The following is a 19,804-nucleotide window of genomic DNA, read 5'->3' on the forward strand; positions in this document are numbered from 1 at the left end:
TTGAAGAGTACCCATGATAAAAATTACAGACTTCTACATGCTTTGTAAGTGGGAAAACCTGCAAAATCGGCAGTGTATCAAATACTTGTTCTCCCCACTGTATATGACAGACTTCCTTGACATGTTGCACTTAACTGTATTTTTCTTTTTGAAGTGATTCCAATCATATTTCAATCAATTCAAAACTATCATGGCGAACAGTGTGCATCTGAAGTGTCTCAGCTGAAGGAAATAATCCATTATTTATCAACTTTAATATATTAGACACATTTTCTTATTGGGATGATAACATTAAAAATGAACATATATAGGCCGAAAACCGATATGGTGGCCGATATTGTCAGGGTGTGGTGTAGGTTGAAAAAGACAAAGAGACCAATGGCTCCAATACATACATTTTACTAACTCTCTCAGATAGGCACATACAGGCAGAAGGTTTACATACACCAAACGAGACGTAACTATGACTATACCTAGACGTGACTCAGACAAGGACAGACAGAGACTGACTGAACAGAAGGAACTAAATACACTGATTAACTGAACACAGGTGATGTAGATGATGATGATTAACTAGACACAGGTGATACAACTGAACTAATGATGACAGTGAAGACAAGTCCGATACAAAAAACAAACTAAACAGAACACAACAGTGACAGATATATCGTGCATCACTAAAAGGAATTAAAAAATAAAAGTTGGTGATTGTACACCCACTGTGCAAAAAAAAAAAAATGTATCTGGAAAAAAAGGAGAAGTGAAAGCTTTTTTTATTTTACCAAAGGAAATTCTTTAGCATTTACTTTCTGTTGATATCAGTTATTCATCGAATGATAGTCAAGCACATTTTCTGAATGTTGAAGAGCTATTTATTTTAGGTGTCTGGATCGCTGGGGTCCCAGTAGAATATGCCGGATCACAAGCCTTCAAAACCGCAAGATGAGAAACTGCAACATGCAAAATTAGTCAAGCTCTAATTTATTTGGGGGTATAAATTACAATATCTAAAAAAAATTCACCAATGCAAAAGTCTCAACAGTATAAAAATAAGATAATTTCACTGCAGTTTTGGACGCTTACTTAAAAGTATCTCTTCTAAACATTCCATAAGAACAGGATCCACTTTTGGATCTACTTTATTAGCAAACCAGTGGCCGTAGTTTAGGAGCCACCTGAGCTCAGCAGCACCATAAATACACACTTCTCGCACATGGTCTCCAGTGCACGGTGGGTAAAGATTCTCTTCTAAATATGACCACTTCACTAGGCGAGTTTTACTTATCAGTTCTGAGATTTCAGGATCAGATCTTGGCACCTCACCTGGTACTCCAGGCACACGAACCAGAGTCGCCCAGAAATGTTCGTCAGGCGAGTATGTGTCCTCAGACCAAGCCAAGAAATCCCTGGCTAGGAAACTACAGTTTACAAAAACCACAAATTCCCTTGAGAGAGTAAAGTATGCACTGCCCACAAACATTTCAATGTTGTAAGGTGGTGGAGATTTCTCCTCAGAAGTGGTGACTGGTGTTTCATAGTACTCAGAATTGTCATTTTTCAGGATATGATGAACACTCCAGCGCCATTTCTTTCCTTCAGGCCGCTTGCTCTCCACCATGTTCCTGCCTTTCAACTCCTTTAGATCCGACACCAGCTCAGCGTTTGTCCGCAGTGGAAAGTCCTGACCACACAGATTGATGACATACTTCCACTTTACCTCAGAATCTAGCAGGTCAGACAGGCAATTCAGATCCGCTTTGAGTCGTGAGATGCCTGCATACTGCACCCTCTCCAGTTTAGAGGCAATGAAGACGTTGGGGATGCAGCGGGCCAGACCTTTCATTGCTGAAATAAAGTCAGCTGAGGACTTCAGATCATAATGTATGCAATATATGTTATGCGGCATATAAATAGCCCTGAGTATCCGCTCCACAAGAGCTGCATCCTGGTGAACAACCAAAGAGTAAGCAAGAGGAAATTCACGCTCAAATTCAGTGCCTTGAATCGCATCATAGCCGTGCGTCGCAATCTGATCACAACTAGAGGTGGCATCAGCGATAGTCTGGTCAGTTGCTGATACGTAGATTTTTTGCTTGCGGATGGCTAAAGTTTTGCCCACTTCCACTGGTTCCATTTCATATATTGCTGTGCAATTAATGCCATATTGTACCATAAGCCGTGGCCTCTCAGAAACTCTAGTTTTCTGTCCTCTGCCTTTATTTACTCTTGAAAAAATGATCGTAAAAAAACATATAATAAGTACTAGTGTTACAAAGATAAATATGGCAGTTCTCAGTTTGAGGTGAAGCCAAAAACTTCTCATTCTGTAGAGAGAAATGAAAGCCCATGTTAGTAAAATTCATGCAACTTTAACCAATGAATTTGATCTTGTGTATATGCTATATAGGAAGTGTGGTCATACCTTTGCAATGCTTTGAGGTATTAAGATGAAACTTGCTCAGCATTGGAAATATCCTCTGAGTGAACATGACCCTGAGTTTGGTGAGCATGAGCAGTGCCACCTGTTGCCATAAAAATAATAAATATTAAAACTTAAGCTTCAAGTCTTCAAATTTTCCAGAATGATTGAAGAGTGTTATACATATATCCAGGTTGAATGGATTTCATATTCTCACAACCAGTGTTGGAAAGTTTTCTTTCATCGACGCAAGACCAGGAGACGTTGGGATAAGCAGAAGTGATTTATTGGGATCTTCGCTGTGTGTCGTCTGTAGTGTTCTTCCAAGTCTAACTCAAGACAGTTGCCTTGCAAATTTATAGACATTTAGGGGGAGGGATTTACATTGAGGTTTAACAAAGCATGTAAATGAGCATCAGTGTTGGGAGTAACGCGTTACAAAAGTAATGTATTACAGTAACTTATTACTTTTTGTTGTAACGCAGTAGTGTAAGGCATTACTAATCAATTTTCAGTAATATTTTACTTGGTACATGTTCAGTGACGCTTGCATTACAACACACTTTTAGCCCAAAATTTAATTGTTCAAAAAAAAAAAACCGGGGAAAAAACAGCCAGACCGCGAGACATTAACGAATGAAAAATGCCTAAGTTATTACATGTTCGTGGTCAGTCAATAGCCGCGTGTGGTGTCCAAGTTTGTAAATAACGACTAAATGACAGCTTCTGATATATTTGTATGGCGATTTATTTCATTCATCTCCCTCTTGCTGGTGTACCTTTGTATTGTGTGACATAGTCCAGTAAAAGCATGTGTAGGACAGGTTTAGCAGGAGTGCCGCAAGGCATGATTTCGGTCTCTGTGATCGTGCTGGCCAGTGGAAAAGCGGCTAATAATGAGAATATGGTAGAAGAAGACTGTACATTCGTGGGATGGACGCATGCGCATTACTCTGTTTGTTCTGTATTTTCTTTCTATCCAGAGAGCAGTATGTTTTCTTTCGTTTTGAATTGTTCTGTTTAAAAGTAGACATGTCTGACTGTGAGGCAAGTAGACTCTGAGTTTCGGTTAATTTATGAGACGCGCTTCAATTCACGCGCGGGCGCCTCCGTGCCCTCCGATTAATCTCTAATGCTCATATGACACAGCAGACTGTGAAGGCTGAACTGCAAGAGCAGCTTTAGGTGTCACACACTGCACTGAAACAACAGCAATAATTAAGACTTGGTCAATGAAACTTGGTTTCATGTGACAACTGTAAAAAGTAAAAGACTTGACAGTACAGTACAGTAGCCTATTAAATATACTTTTTTTTTTTACATAGTTTTTCATATACAGTCTTATGAAACTTACATTGTTTGAAAATATTGATTAGAATATTGATATAAAACAGATATGTTTCTAATTCTGCGTATCGGAATTTTTGTGTAGGCTAGTCCACTGCTAGTGTACATAATAATAATAATAATAATGCATTTTATTTATGGGCGCCTTTCTCAACACTCAAGGTCACCTTACAAAATCAACAATAAAACACTCAATCCATAAAACAAGCAATAAAAAAAGGCAATAAAATAACATGATAATACTATTAATAATAAAAGAACAAGAGAAAGGGTGGGGTCATTACGGCAAATTAAAAATTAAAGAGAGTAAGCCTGTCTGAAAAGATGAGTTTTTAAGTAAGTTTTGAAAGTGGTTATGGACGTGGAGTGTTGAATGTAGTGGATAGGAATTTACTCTAATTCTACTTTTCCCCATTGGCTGAATTTTCCAGCTATCCATGTTTTCACTGTTATACAATATGGGGCGCTATGACAAAACACAGGAGAAGAAGAAGCTGAAACAAGTGATATAAAATAACGTGATCATCAAACATTAAACAGCGTGTAAATCAAAACTGCTTAATATTACCAAATTAAATGAAGCGTAACCCATGAAGAGAAAACGACTGTGAAGCTTTGGGGGTGTTGGACTCGATCTAATCCATCTGTGTTTTGATCACTGAATCAGATTAAGGCATAGTCTGAACTTTTTTGTTTAAAATGTTGCCTTTCTTTATGAAAATTAACGACATTCAAGTGTTGATAAAAAAGGATGCATGAAGCTAATAAAATGTTTTAAAAATTAAAGTACAGTTAAAGGTATTTTTCAAGTATAAAAAATAATATCTACATTTGAACATAGTAGTAATTTTAGTAGCAAGTGCAAAAATAATAATGTTATGTTCACTTAAAGAAAACTTAAAAGTATACTTGCAGTATAAACTACTAAACTAGTAGTTTACTGAGAGTAGGCCTACACTTCAGTGTGTACTTTCATAAACTAAAAAATGCACTATTTGTATTAAAATAGTAAACTAAGTAGTTTACTACTCTTACACTTATAGTAGGCTACACTTAAACGTTTACTTTTATATACTAAAAGGGGGCCAATTTAGTCCCAAGCAGTAGCCTATTGAAATAGTACACTTACAAGTTTATTACAAGTAGCCTAGGCCATAGATATCATATATAAAGGCCTATTGAAACGTTGGCACAACGTAGCCAACCTTCTAACAACGTTTTAACAACATGGCCAAAAGGTTGCTATAACTACGTTGTGTGGTGAAGGTTGTTACAGCGTTGTCACAATGTTGGTATTAAACCACCGTTCAGGGCCATTGCTTAAGGTTGTACCAACGCTGTCTTGACAACCACTGGACTACATAATGTACTCGTCACTGCCCTGAAGCGCGAAAATCAGTCTTTTAAATTCCAACCACCTGTTGTTGGGCTCATTGTGTTCTCATTCATCATCGAGCAAGGATACGTGAGTAGCCTATTGCGTTTAGCCTACCTCAGCTATCAAACACAACCTACAACTTTAATTATAATATGATTAATGTAGCATCGCTCGCACTGTTTAGTTTTTCGTTTGATTTTTCCGCTATTTAGTCTCATTCGTTTCTTTGCTCCTCTGAATTTGTGGATGTTTCCCCGGTGACACCTGCTTTCGGCTACTGTCCGCCATACAGACCCGGTTTTGTTCTTTAAATGTTCTGATCTGCCTTTTCTTTTTATGTTTTATTTATTATACTTAAAATAAATTTGTATATTCCTTTATTTCTTTTTTTTTTTTTTTCCACAAATGTATGACTTTTGGAAGTGCAATTTGATTATATGCAGTTTTAATAAAGTTGAATTAACGAAACCTTCTGTCATTTTTACTCTTCAAAGTGTAGGCTACACTTGCAGGTGTTGATAGCCCCATTAAATAATAATATAGATAAACAATAAACGATAAAAAGTATAATTATCTAACAAAATACACCATATAAAAATATTGTCAGAATGTCGTCTCTCAGTTGCTGAATGTCGCGCAGCAACGTTGCTACAGCCCTGTCACGTCTTACAATTCTACGTTGTTACAATGTTGCGAGCACGTAGACAGCGACGTTGCCATAGCAGAAATACAACGTGCCAGAGACGTTGCCACAACGTAAATGTGTTTGCTGGGTTATTTATAAATGCTTAATAGTAAATGTATTTACATGAAACGTTATTAGTGTTCTACAGAAACGGATTTGACTAAGTTATAACATTAGTGAAACTTACTATGTTACATCGACGTCCTCCGCAAACATGGAAGTGAGATTCTGGAGCTGTAGTTCTGGTGAAATAATAATAATAATAATAATAATAATAATAAAATGTTAATTCCACATCGACAGATGACAAACTTAACAAAGGATTTACTTAAATCCAAGACAGTGCAGCCCAGAGAAAAGTATAGGCTAAGTACATGCATGTTGCAAAATCCACTCGGTTTGCTGATAGCCTACTGGCAGACACACACTGCTTCCCTATTTCAAATCTATTTTAAACACACCCAGACATACAGCAATACATTCTCGAACGATGAGATACACTGAGTTCAGAAAAGTCCATTGCCATATTAAGACATGATGTTGATATTATAAATAAATAACATTTATCTTTGATACGTTTTGCCCAAAGACAGTTTATGCCTTATCTATAAACTGCATTCAGTAAGCTGGAAAATATCCAGCCAATAAAGTATTTTGCCTTAACTCACCTCTTTCGCAAGAATGCAAGCTATCAAATGACTATCACACATCTGTTTTTGCTTATGGCGGAGTTAATGCATGAGAAATAAAAAGTGATGTTCGAAGAGTTTGAGCAGTTCATGTCGAGTGGGATTGTTTTCACGTCCCTCCTACTGTAGCCTAACCACATATGGCTTAGGCTACTTCATTAACTAGCCTCCATGCGTGACAAAAAATGTGGGGGAATACACAAAGTATTTTGCCAAGCTAAACAGTTTCAGTATTGACTTTTTTTCCTTTTTTTTTAAAACTGTTGTTGATGTATTACTTTACATCTGGTGGCAGTGGGACGATGTATTTGGATTTGTTAAACCCAGAGGATGTGCAACATGTTATGGGCCAAATGGTGGAAATAATATCAATTTACATAATAAATAATAAGGGAAATACTGTGACTATTTTGACCAACTTCATCCTCATTGTTAATAGTTGTGTTTTTATTGACGACACACACACACACACACACACACACACACACACACACACACACACACACACACACACACACACACACACACACTCCATATATATGATTTTTATACTATACAAACTGTATATTCTATCCCCTCTGTCACACACACACACAGGAACCAAGATCAAAGATAAAAAATGTCTGGTATTCGGGTATAGCCTATACCTGAACCACACACACAAGTTTGTGCATACATGAAAGTTGTGGGCTTGCCACAGTGACTTCCTGTTAATTTCAGTTTTCAGTCAGTCACATGAGCTAATTTGTTACGAAAACAAGAGAGAAATCCACTGATCCAGACAAGTTCCCCTTTAGAGCCGAAGAAGGTTGAAAGCTCAGTCAAAACATCCAGCATCATGTCCTCTCTCTCTCTCTCTCTCTCTCTCTCTCTCTCTCTCTCTCTCTCTCTCTCTCTCTCTCTCTCTCTCTCTCTCTCTCTCTGTCTGTCTCTCTCTCTCTCTCTCTCTCTCTCTCTCTCTCTGTCTCTCTCTCTCTCTCTCTCTCTCTCTCTCTCTCGCCTGCAAATCTTCTCTATCTCCTCATACCAGGCTCAAGAGATGTGTTTATTTAGAAATCACGAGTTACATTGTCTTGGTCATTTCCTTTCTACTGTAAAACCTGATTTATATTCTGTACCAAAAGAGCCATCAACTGGTCTTGCATTTTCATTTGACAGCACATGCTTTATTACATAATTATCATATTGGCTTGCATGACATTGATTTTAGTTTTAACAAGAATGTCAATTTTAACTTGATTATTCGTGGGCCTTATACATTTTGATAAGTATGTCCATTTACGCCATCTGGTGGCTAAACAATAATACTGCCGAATCAAACGATATATATTTTACTTTACTATTTAACTTTAAAATGTAAAAATTAAAACACAATAAGATATATATATATATATATATATATATATATACTTTAACTTTTTATATATAATATATATATATATATATATACACTTTAACTTTTTATGTATTTATATATAATATATAATATAATGTATATTTAATATACTAACATATTTTAAAATATAATAAAATAAAACATATATATTAATTTGCAAACTCTAATAAACATTATTTCCCTAAATAAATAAAGATGTTTGCCACTTTTTTTGCAGTTGATACCAGTTATTTTTTGATATATAAAACACAACATACACACACACACACACAGTTGTTTAGAAACAACTGTCTTGTACAAATTCTGTGAGCGTACCTAGAACTAATACAAAAAAGACACTGAACAATTAAAACAAAATACCAAAATAAAGCCTTTATTGTAGGAACTGCTGCAAATGGTTACATAATGCTGGCAGTAGGTTTACTCACAAACAGAACAAAATGTAGAACATAAAAAATAAATAAAAATAAATCACAGAAAAAAAAAAGTATATTCATATGTTTGGATGTAAATGCAGGTCTAATGTGTTTGCTGGAAAGCTTGTTTCTTTGGACAAGGGCTGATGAGTCATCTTGGTGTCACTTTCTCTTATGGAAATCCCGTATGAGGGCATCCAACTGTTAAAGCCATTGAAACATGTCTTAATCATGTCTTAGAGAAATACTCAATATATTCTGTAATGTCTAGCTTATGCAAAAATATATATATAAATCAAGCCAAAAGTAGAGCTGTATACCCACCAGTATTGTCTTCAGAATGTTTCTTCCCTGGGGTCTCAGGTAGCTGCATTTTCCTGCCTCACATAGTTTAATTTCCCCTGAAACCTGATTTTAAAGTAAAATAGAAGGCAATGTGATGACTTAAAGTTCATCAAAATATGTCTTTCCTTAAACAAAGGCTAAGCTTCCACACAAACTCTCAATCCCATCAGGGTTAGAAACGTGACACTAAAATAATGCAATTCATTGGTAACACTTTACAATAAGGTTTCATTAGTTAACTTATTATGAACTAATAATGAACTGCACATGTACAGCATTTATTAATCTTTGTTCATGTTCATTTCAACATTTACTAATACATTATTAAAATTATTAAAAAGTTGTATTTGTTAACAATGGTTAATGCTGTGAACTAGCACGAACAAACAATGAACAGCTGTATTTTTATTAACTAACATTAACAAAGATTAACAATACAGTAACAAATATTGCTCATGGTTAGGTCATGTTAATACATCAATTCATGTTAACAAATAAACCTTATTGTAAATTGTTACCCATTAATTAACAATGTAGTAATACGAATAAACATACACCTCAGTTTAAAAGTTTGAGGTCAGTAAGATTTTTTTTTCTTTCTTGAAATAAATGAATACTTTTATTCAGCAAGGATGCTTTAAATTGCTCAAAAGTGGCAGTGACAACATTTATAATGTTACCAGCATTTTATATGTCAAATAAATGCTGTATATTAAGTATTAGAGCTAGAAAAAGAATATTAGGCATCATAACCGTTTTTAACATTGATAATACGAAATTGAGCAGCAAATCAGGATATTAGAATGATTTCTGGAGAATCATGTGACACTGGCGACTGAAGACAGATGCGAATCACAGAAATAAACTGCATATTAAAATGGAAAAATGGAAAAAACATTATTTTACTTGTAATAATGTTTCACATATTACTGTTTTTTTCCCCAGTATTTTTCAATCAAATAAATCATAATGCATAAGAGACTTTTTTAAACATTACAGAATCATAACCAATTCACTGTAAAAATAAATGTTGATTAAAAAAAATAAATGATATAGATCTTTAGTGTAAATTAATACTTCAAAAAAAAAAACATTTTACAGTAAATTACTTTAAAAAAAATTATAATAAAATAAAAATGTATATTTTTTCCCCTTTTAAACCTAACTCCTCACAGTATATGAAAAAAGCAACTTACCACATGATAACCAATCAGTCAACTAATGGTTTTTCATTAGAAATTATGAAGAATTTTACATTGTGTGCCACATCACAACAAGACCATGCTTTTCTAACTGTCTTGTACTTTCTTTAGTAATATTCACACACCTCTGATGTATCGTAAATGTCTATCTCTCGCTTTCCTCCAGGGTACCAGCCATGAGACCAGTGCTGAGAGCTGGCAAACTGGGCACTTAGACACAGCAACATCCCCATCAGCACAAGCAGCCTGCAGATGTGCACCATAACTGAGGGAAGAGGACAGGTTTATCACACAAAAAGAGTGAGCAATGACTGCACTGACACATTTAACAGTCAATCAGGTCTAGGTTTATCAGCCAGTCAAAACATTGACTGAAAAGCTCTAGACAACATGATGATGATCTTTAAAAGACAACAAAGCACAATGGATTACTCCGAATTACTGTCAATACATCAATAACAACTAAATCAATTTTTCAATCACAACTAAACAAGTTTAAACACTGTTCATACCTTTTATCTATTGGCACGTCTTCTCTTGAAGTGTCTTCTCTAGTAGTTCCTCTACTGTGAAGTCCTGGTCTTGGTGAACCTGATATGGTCTGCTTTCCCTCAAGTGAAAGGTTCTGTTCAATCACAGAGCTTCTGAGATGCGCCTGCAACTCATTCTCTGGAGTCTTCCTCCTCCTCTTCCTCACAATTTATGTTCCACACCAGATCTCCCCTCCCTGTCTAAAAACAGACTCACACACACTCTGACCTCCCTAGTCCTCAAACACTTTGCTCATTGTGGTTCCATTGGGAGGAGAGCATGTGGAAGATGAGCACAATGCCAATTATCATCTTCAAACACTGTTGACCCCAGCGTCCCGTCTCACAAAAAAAAAAAAGAAATACACACGTCAATGTACACATGAGTTACGCCCAGAAACATGCAACTACATCTCATCTGCGTAATTTGAAGCTATCCAGCAGCTATAAAAAAAAGTGTCACGACCAAGTGTGCAGAAGTGCTAATTAAAGAAAAGAGAAAAAATGGCTAAGCACTAGGGAAATCATTATATTTGTTTTATATTTTTTATTTATTGAATTACTGTATATTAGGCTATTTATATTAATTTAGGATTTCATTTAAAAAAAAAAAATACTCTTCATTTTATTTAATATACTTACTATTTATTTATTATACATAATACTATTATTACTATTATTACTATTATATAATACTATTATATTATATACAATATATGTATATATATATATATATATATATATATATATATATATATATATATATATATATATATATATATATATGTATATATATATGTATATATATACATATATATACATATATATACATATATATATATGTATATATATGTATATATATATATATATATATATATGTATATATATATGTATATATATATATATATATGTATATATATGTATATATATATATATATATATATATATATATATATATATATATATATATATATATACAAAGATCATGCAAAAAGAAAAAAAAGTTTGGGGTCGTGATATTTTTGAATTTGTCTCTTATGACCAAACCTGCATTGAATTGTTCAAAAATAAAAAACAAAATAATATGAAATATTATTAAAAAATAATTAAATTCTCTTTTAACATATTTTAAAATGTAATTTATTTATGTGATGGCAAAGCTGAATTTTCAGCATCATTACTCCAGTCTTCAGTGTCACATGATCCTTCAGAAATCATTGCATGCTGATTTGGTGCTCAATAAACATTATTTAGATTGATTATTATCAATGTTGAAAGCAATTGAAATCACGATACATGTCTTTACTGTGTTTTGATCAATTGAATACATCCTTAATAAATAAAGTTTTAGTTTCCGACAAAAACAAATAACAAAACAACTATAACAATTTATCTTATTGACACCACATTTTTTAACAGTATCTAGCAAAAGAGGCTATTCTCTGAGGTCATCTTTTAAGACATGGTACATTTTTAAGACATTAATTGTGCCATCAGCTGTTTAAATTTGATCATTGTAGATATTTATTGTACATGCATAAAATATTCAGTGAATTACTGTGTGTAATTCTGTGTAGTTTTCTATGCGCTGTGTGTAGCCTAGTTTCCGTTGCCAGGTAAATATTTCTACAATTCTTCGATTTCTGAATTGTTGTTATTATATAGCCTATGATTGAACGATGATTTTATTCTATGAATTGGATTTTGAATTATTGTTTTATTACCTGGTCAATAAATTGAAAACATTTGATTTTATTCTGACTGACTTGAAATTGTTTCTCAAGATTAAACGGATTCGTATGTTACCGCAAGTCTGCATCAGATTAGTGACAACTAATATTTGGCACCGATTCAAGTGTAGGCCTACTTGGTTCGCAAAGACAAGAAGTGAATTTCCATTTAGGGCAGCAAACGTGCTGCTTGACCAACCTAAATCTGGGTGTGTCTTACCTCTGTTTTAATTTAATGTTACTTTAGATAAGTGTACATGGGAAACCACAGCATGGCCAATCCAAAGCTATTAGGCTATAAGAGAAGTAATGTTGGTCGACTTATATCTGTAGTAGTGGCCATACCTCTACTGAAGTAAACGTTAGGCTACTTTAAATTCAAGTGTATACAAAAACCATGGGGGCTATACCAAAGTATCTTTGATTGTGTAAGCGTGATTGCGACCAACTCAGATATATATATAGCCAATTGCCTCTGTTTAGTGACCGAAAACTGACGAGTTTGTGATCGTGAGACCCGTGTTAAACAGAAGACGTGAGGACCTCTGAGCGACATAGTTTCCTAATATGAACGGGTAAAATATACTTAAAGAGTTTAAACTTAAACATTCGCTTACATTTAATGATGCACAGATATCATTAAAACCTTTTTCATTTATGAAGTCAGATGAAATAACAAGGTAATACATATGAGAAAATGTATTTAATCTTGTTGTGTTGCGTGAAAGGAAAGACAGTAACGCGCAGAGACCTTCACTCGTTCTATCAGAAACCGGCGTTGGACCGATTTAGACGGGCTTACAAAGTGGTGACCCCGACGTCAAACATTCTGGATGATGAGCATGTTTCATTAAACGAGTCAATGTCTAGCTAATTTCCTCTAAGCTGTAAAAAGTGGCCACCGTGACCTCACATCCGTCGTTTGTGACCCCGACCCTACACTGGCCCAGAGGGAAAAACACTGTGCAAACACTCCAGCCAGACCGCTGTGTTAATTACAGAGGAGGTCTCCCTCGAGGTGATCAGAGCAGAGAATGTGACGGACGCCGTACGACTGACTCATCAGAGTTTCAAGTTCTGATTGAGTTCCTGTCAAACAATGTTTAAACACGCACAGGGGTCTGCTCGGATAATCCATCCACATCCCAGGTTTGACACCAGGTCTTAAGGGTCAGGAAGGATGGAAGACAAGGTGACACAAGGTGACGTGACTCACTCCCTGAATTTACCCCTCAGGGATCAAAAATGTCTTTCCATGCTCAGAGATTCAAGATATTACAAATGCAGTTTATAAGAGATACATACAGACCCTTTCCAAAAAAATAGAATATCATGGAAAAGTTTATTTCCATAATTCCATTCAAAACGTTAAACTTCCATAGATTATAGATTCAGGGCCCACAACTTAAACGATTTCAAGTATTTAGTTGTTTATTTGTACATAATTTGGGCTTCCAGCTCATAAAACCCACGAAAACAGGATTTCAAAAAATTAGAATATTACATGAAATCACATAGTAATTACACAGTGATACCATGGTCATTGAACCAGGTTTTGGTTCTTTTGGCAGTGTGGGCAGGTGCAAATCCTGCTGGAAAATGAAGTCAGCATCTCCATAAAGCTTGTCTGCTGAAGGAAGCATGAAGTGCTCTGGAAATGTCCTGGTAGACGGCTGCGTTGAGTGGACAGCACAGTGGACCAACACCAGCCGATGACATGGCTCCCCAAACCAACACAGACTGTGGAAACTTCACACTGGACTTCAAGCATCTTGGATTGTGTGCCTCTCCATTCTTCCTCCAGACTCTGGGACCTTGGTTTCCAAATGAGATGCAAAATTTGCTCTCATCAGAAAAGAGGACTTTGGTCCACTGTGCTTTATTAAATCCAGAGTCAACCAGGACATTTTCAGAGCACTTCATGCTTCCTTCATTTTCCAGCAGGATTTGCATCTGCCCACACTGCCAAAAGAACCAAAACCTGGTTCAATGACCATGGTATCACTGTGTAATTACTGTGTGATTTCATGTAATATTCAAATTTTTTGAAATCCTGTTTTCGTGGGTTTTATGAGCTGGAAGCCCAAATTATGTACAAATAAACAACTAAATACTTGAAATCGTTTAAGTTGTGGGTCCTGAATCTATAATCTATGGAAGTTTAACGTTTTGAATGGAATTATGGAAATAAATAAACTTTTCCATGATATTCTAATTTTTTGGAAAGGGTCTGTATATACCAATTCAAAGATTGAAAAACATTCTTCTTAATATTGATGCTGAAAACAGTCGTGTTGCTTAATATATTAGTGTAAACAGTGATAACTTTCAATTCATCAAAGAATGCAATTTTTTTTTGAGAAATTATAAAAAATTTGTGAATATGTAAAAGCTTTTACTTTAGATCAATTTAACGTGTCCTTCCTGAATAACAATATTATTGTTAAATCTCGCTGACCTTAAACTTTTGAATGGTAGATATTCAGAAATGGCAACTATACATATCTAAAGTTTTGGAGATACACACAGCAGATAAAATCTCAAGCACTTTTATTAGGTTTGAACAGTATCTTGTTTAGAAAGGCCGTTTGGCATTATATAATTATATATAATTTGCATCATATATATAATTATATATACATATATATTCAAATTTAACAAAACACTAGAAAAAAATATGCAAATTAAAAAATAAGCTTGTAAGACAATAATAATACCGAATTAAAAGCGGGGGGAAAAAAACATCTAATACATTTCAAAATGGTCCCAGTACAGTTTAATATACAAGCATCTTAAAAAAAAGTGAGAAAGATAAAAATAAAATAAAGGCAACAGATAGGAATGAATTATAAATAACCTTACATTATGTACAGAGGGGTGCATAAAGAGGAAAGAAAAATCAGAAAGGGGAACGTATTAGGATTCATGGAACGTAAACAGGCTGTGGTTTAAAATTTAGAATTGATCCAATCGAAGACAGAAAAGTTTCAGATAAAATCCTCAAAATGGGGTTTTTGGAGAGCAGAATCCTTTATTTTTCAGTCGTTCTCCTCATTCTTTCATTCTCTTATCTGAGCAGGCCGTTTCAATGTCACATTCAACAGGAGAATGAAGTGAGCCTCCAGACACGTGGCTTCCCTTCTCGACCAGAAGATCTAGATTGCTCTCCATACATTAAGAGCTTAAGTTTTGAGGGATTTCAACCTGAAGTCTGGAGCTTCCTCCAGGAGAAAAAAAAAAATGCATGAAAATCTGACACACCAAAAACACAGAAAAGCAACCAACCAGTAACAGTTTGGTTTCCATTACAGATTATCATACGCCATATGGGCCACAATGTCCGTCTGTGAGACTGGGAGAACACGGGCTACAAAAGAGCTGGCGGGAATATGCTTGAAGCTACAGGAACGTGATGAGGCACTTTCCCACCTCTGAAGAAGGATCCTGCCCCTGAGAGGCTGCTATTGGCACAGTGTCTCATGTGGAAAAGGTTAGTGTGACTTTAAGCAAAAACGCAACAGTCGACTCACACAATATTCAAGCAAATCCATCAGCATTTCATGGAATATCAAGCCTGTAAGAAGCTGTACTAGAGATCCATAATTCTTTAATCCGTAACATTGTGGATCTGAAATAACAGAAAAACAGTTTCCATCGAGACCCCTGTTAATATGGAATGACTGATGGGCGTGTGATTTAGAGCGACACCCATTGGGTTTACATACATTTAGGAGCTAAAACATACATTTCATATAACTTATGTTTCCTGACACAAGGAAGTGTGGAACGAGGACTTAACCTACATAAAACATTCGCTGGAAAATAACTTTCTTTCCACTGACAATCAGCTTTACACGTTCAGCTTTAATCACATAACTAGTTCAAATGACCTAAATGTAAAAGACAATCATCCTACACTGACCTTATTTATACCATCTACCTGTTCTTTTTGCAAGAAGTTAAAATTACTCTACGGACTGAAAGCAACGTGTATCGATCTAACTGGCTCAGTGGAGCAGGAAAGGGCTCATTGACTTCTGCACAACGACCGAAGTCCTTTACATGGGCAGGAACAGATGATCAGGTGATCATGTGTCATTTTTTCTAGAACTTTCTGGATTAAATTTGCACCAGTACCTTGCAAGTAGGCGGCCTGGCGGGATCATTTAACTTTGGGAAAGAAGGAAAAGTAACTGCCTGTATATCACAAACCCTTATTGTCAAGTACAGTTAAGGCCAATCAACAGACATCCAGGCAAGTAAACGCATCACTTCCTGGGTTACAATCGCAAACACAGAAGGTGCTTTTAGAAAAGAGGATAGGATGGGGGGGGGTATTGAATAAAACTTCAAGGCAAAGTAGGGACAAAAATGATGTGAAGAGTCCGTTAAGCTGTATTTCCTCTGATCTAAAAACTAAAAACTGTCTTTTTAAGTTTCCTTTATCTTCCTCTACAAGGCAGAACACAAGTCGGGTCTGGCACGCAAAATTAACAAAATTGACACCACAAAGACACACTTGACAGTCTAAACATCTTACAATTCTAAGGGATGCCTTAGACACGCCCCCCAAAAAGGTTCCTGTTAAACACTCAAAATGTTATCCGTCACTCCAGTGAACCCAATCAAAAAGCACAGTGAAGTATTTTCTGCGAACGCATGCGTTTACACTGGCTCCGCGATTGGTCGATTTTGCCGCATTGTGCGTTACGTAGCTACAAGCAACAGCAAAGTGGGATTGAGCTGCCATTCAAATCGCTTTCAGTCACTCAACTGCAGAGAAAAAAGGAATTTTCTTGTAAAAACACCCAGTGAAAAAAAAGCACCCTCATCTTGCTACCGCTCTTTCGCGTCTGTCTCTATAGCGCCATCTTAAAATATTCATGTATGCATTTATATACCAGTAAACTATATTAAGGTCACTCTAAAAACCGCAACAAAACGGCTTCTAAAACCAAAAACAGACAAACAAAACAAAAACAGAGCATATTTACACTGAGAGAAATGGGTAAGGGCCTTATTAACAAGAGCAATATTACAAAATATTCAAGAAGGCATCTCTAATGGTGTTTTCTTTGTTTTTTTTTTTCTTTCCAACTTCGGCAGCCAACGTGTTCTCGTGCTTGCCGGCCAAAGGATTTTTGATTCCCTTTTGCTTTGCGCTGGCAGTACGTCTCATTGAGCTGTTTACGTGAAAGTGTGGACGTGAGTGCATGACTGGGAGAGTCTGTCCGATTTTCTGCAGGTGGACGTGGCTTTACTTAAAGTTGGCGTAGTCAGAGAAGGCATCAATGTATTCCTGGACCACTTTGTAGCAGAACTCATACTGCTCCTGTGGGGAAAAGCAGGGAAATATGAGTTGAGAGGGACTTGAGATGTTTGGATTAAAAAATTAGAAGCAAAACCAGACAAAAAAAAAGGGGTGTAGGAACGATCTAAAAAAAAAAATCAGCATAGACCATGAATATTAATTAGGTGCTGTAATATTAGACCAATAGTCAGCTTGCCGTCCATTGGTGACGCAAACGGTTGGCTGAGGCTTCTGCTCGATCTTAATAAAAAATATTTAAAACAAAAATAATAATTATAAAAAATTCTAAAAGTGACAGTAAACAACAGAATTTGAGTGTTTCTACAAATAGTGAAGCACTAGTTTTATGCCTCTGACAAAAAAAATACATACAAAAATTGCTCAACTGCACTTTATTGTTCCAGTTAAATTCAGCAGGTCAACACCTGCAGCGTGAGCGGTGTGTTTTCTCACCAGTGTCTGCACCATGTGCGGTCTCTGTAGTCTTAAACTCTTCACTGTCTGAAAAACGTCCAGAATGCCCTCGGCCTTCACCCGCTCCAGGACCGTGCTCAGAGCACAGAATGTCCCTGTGCGCCCTGCGCCGGCACTGTTAACACACAAAAATCAATTACACACAGCTCTGTGGACATCAATGAGTCCCTTTCTTACTTTCCTTTCCTTTCCTTAATTGCCTGACCCTGAAATCCCACTGGACACAGCAGTCTCTCCATCTCTGTTTCATCATTACCCAGTGCTTTGGACAGGTTTTTGTTAAGTCATACCAAGCGCCCATGGATGCCTTCCAGCATTACAAAACCACTAAACCTTACTTGAGCTGCCAAACCAGCGAGACCTGTTAAAGTTGGCATTCATGTCTAACCAAAAGGTCCTGTATCCAAGCTAGAAAAATTATGGTTAGGTTGAATAACTATTTATGTAATAAGCCGAGTAGCGTACTGCTGTGACAACCACAAATCATGCATTAAATAACTTATTTCCTGTTTGTGTTTTATGAGTTCCCTTTTGGAGGGCCACACACAGATGTTTTTTCAAGTTAAATATAATTACCATTAGAAAGAAAGAAAGAAAGAAAGAAAGAAAGAAAGAAATTAATACTTTTATTCAGCAAGGCTGCATTAAATTGATCAAATGTGTCAGTAAAGACATAATATTACAAAAGATTTCCTTTTGAACTTTCGATTCATCAAAGAATCCTGACAAAAATGAATTATGATTGATACATTGATAATTTCTTAAGCACCAAAATAGGCATAATAACTAGATTTTTGAAGTCAATGTGAGACACACGAGTAATGCCTGATGAAAATTCAGCTTTGCCTTCACATGAATAAATTACATTTAAAAATATACTAAAATAGAAATTAATTTAAATAGTAAAAATATAATGTATTAATATTTCACAATATTACGCTTTCTACTGCTAGAAATATGAAAATGTAAAAAAGAAAAAAAGAATTCTACTGTCACAAAGACAAAAGTGTATTACAATATGATTATATATTAATATACAAGTATATTAATACAAGCAATACAAAATAAAGTGTAATGCTTCTGATTGGCCAGAAGAGAAGTGTGGCTTACCTGCAGTGCACAGTGATTGGGTGGTTTCCAGACTGCTGCTGCTGTTTCTGAACTGCGGCGATGATGTTGATCATGCCCTTCCCGTCGGAGGGGATGCCCACCTCTGGCCAGCCGTGGAAATGAAACTGCCTCACAGCGCGAGACTTATTTTCCTGCGGAGAGAAAGAAAACGGCAAACATTAAAACACATACGTATATCACAAATCATTTTTTGTTCCAAGAGATCCTCTGAAGTGAACTCACTCTGTTATTGGTGACGAGAAGGTCCCTGACAGTGTAGCTTTCACTTTCCTCCTCCCTCTTCAGCTCAATGGACATGTCCCCACAAACCATCACACCATCACTAGACCAATACTGAGCACACTTCTCCTGCAGATAGTGGGGAAAAAAGAGATGTTTTAGTTTTAATGCCCCACCAGGTGGGATGGAATATGTTTTTTCTAGCAATATGTTTCTGTTACTATCCCAATGTCTGGTTAAAGTGTAATTTTCCCTTAAGATTGCCCTTGGGTTTCCCTTAAACTTAAGAGTGTTGCAGGACCTTAAGTGTTCAGGGCTTCTGCGCATCAAAAAGCACCTTTTTCTCATATGGATTTCTTTTATGTCTTTTAATGAATGGACAGAAATGATGAGAGAATATTTAAAACATCTTTATTTGTGTTCCAAAGATGAACGAAAGTCTTATTTGTTTGGAACGACATGAGGGTTAGTAAATGAATAAATTTTCATTTTTGGTTGAACTATCCCTTTGAGTTTACGTGTCGTCTGGTCC

At 35.8% G+C, this 19,804-nt stretch overlaps 3 protein-coding genes across 6 annotated transcripts in view; all 3 read right to left on the reverse strand.

The window, feature by feature from the left end:
- Nucleotides 1–383: 383 nt before the first annotated feature.
- LOC311096778 (beta-1,3-galactosyl-O-glycosyl-glycoprotein beta-1,6-N-acetylglucosaminyltransferase 4-like) lies at nucleotides 384–6,824 on the reverse strand. Of its 3 annotated transcripts, none has more exons than XM_084136111.1 (4): nucleotides 6,498–6,824; nucleotides 6,017–6,071; nucleotides 2,423–2,522; nucleotides 384–2,324 (listed from the first exon to the last, which is right to left on the reverse strand). In XM_084136111.1, exon 4 carries the CDS (start codon nucleotides 2,321–2,323, stop codon nucleotides 1,061–1,063), a length of 1,263 nt encoding a protein of 420 aa, XP_083992237.1. In that variant the 5' UTR covers nucleotide 2,324; nucleotides 2,423–2,522; nucleotides 6,017–6,071; nucleotides 6,498–6,824; the 3' UTR covers nucleotides 384–1,060. The 3 variants fall into 3 exon arrangements, with proteins under 3 accessions (XP_083992237.1, XP_083992236.1, XP_083992235.1); XM_084136110.1 differs by lacking the exon at nucleotides 6,498–6,824 and adding an exon at nucleotides 6,204–6,484; XM_084136109.1 differs by lacking the exon at nucleotides 6,498–6,824 and adding an exon at nucleotides 6,158–6,484.
- Nucleotides 6,825–8,251: 1,427 nt separating this feature from the next.
- On the reverse strand, nucleotides 8,252–10,795 carry gnrh2 (gonadotropin-releasing hormone 2). The gene is made up of 4 exons (XM_084137620.1): nucleotides 10,390–10,795; nucleotides 10,003–10,142; nucleotides 8,655–8,738; nucleotides 8,252–8,531 (listed from the first exon to the last, which is right to left on the reverse strand). Exons 2-4 carry the CDS (start codon nucleotides 10,138–10,140, stop codon nucleotides 8,493–8,495), a joined length of 261 nt encoding a protein of 86 aa, XP_083993746.1. The 5' UTR covers nucleotides 10,141–10,142; nucleotides 10,390–10,795; the 3' UTR covers nucleotides 8,252–8,492.
- Nucleotides 10,796–14,896: 4,101 nt separating this feature from the next.
- The window catches only part of ptpra (protein tyrosine phosphatase receptor type A), a 28,573-nt gene continuing 23,665 nt past the window's right edge, over nucleotides 14,897–19,804 (reverse strand). Inside the window, exons 19-22 of one of the 2 annotated variants that reach the window (XM_084137055.1) lie at nucleotides 19,276–19,401; nucleotides 19,033–19,184; nucleotides 17,902–18,037; nucleotides 14,897–17,469 (exon numbers count right to left, since the gene is read on the reverse strand). In XM_084137055.1, coding sequence (XP_083993181.1) covers nucleotides 17,395–17,469; nucleotides 17,902–18,037; nucleotides 19,033–19,184; nucleotides 19,276–19,401 — 489 coding nt within the window. In that variant the 3' untranslated portion in view covers nucleotides 14,897–17,394. The remainder of the gene's footprint in view (nucleotides 17,470–17,901; nucleotides 18,038–19,032; nucleotides 19,185–19,275; nucleotides 19,402–19,804) is intronic. The other variant, XM_084137054.1, reaches the window with a different exon arrangement.

The sequence above is a fragment of the Abramis brama genome (assembly GCF_963993115.1).
Source record: "Abramis brama genome assembly, chromosome: 15".
In the NCBI taxonomy this organism is placed as follows: Eukaryota; Metazoa; Chordata; class Actinopteri; order Cypriniformes; family Leuciscidae; genus Abramis; species Abramis brama.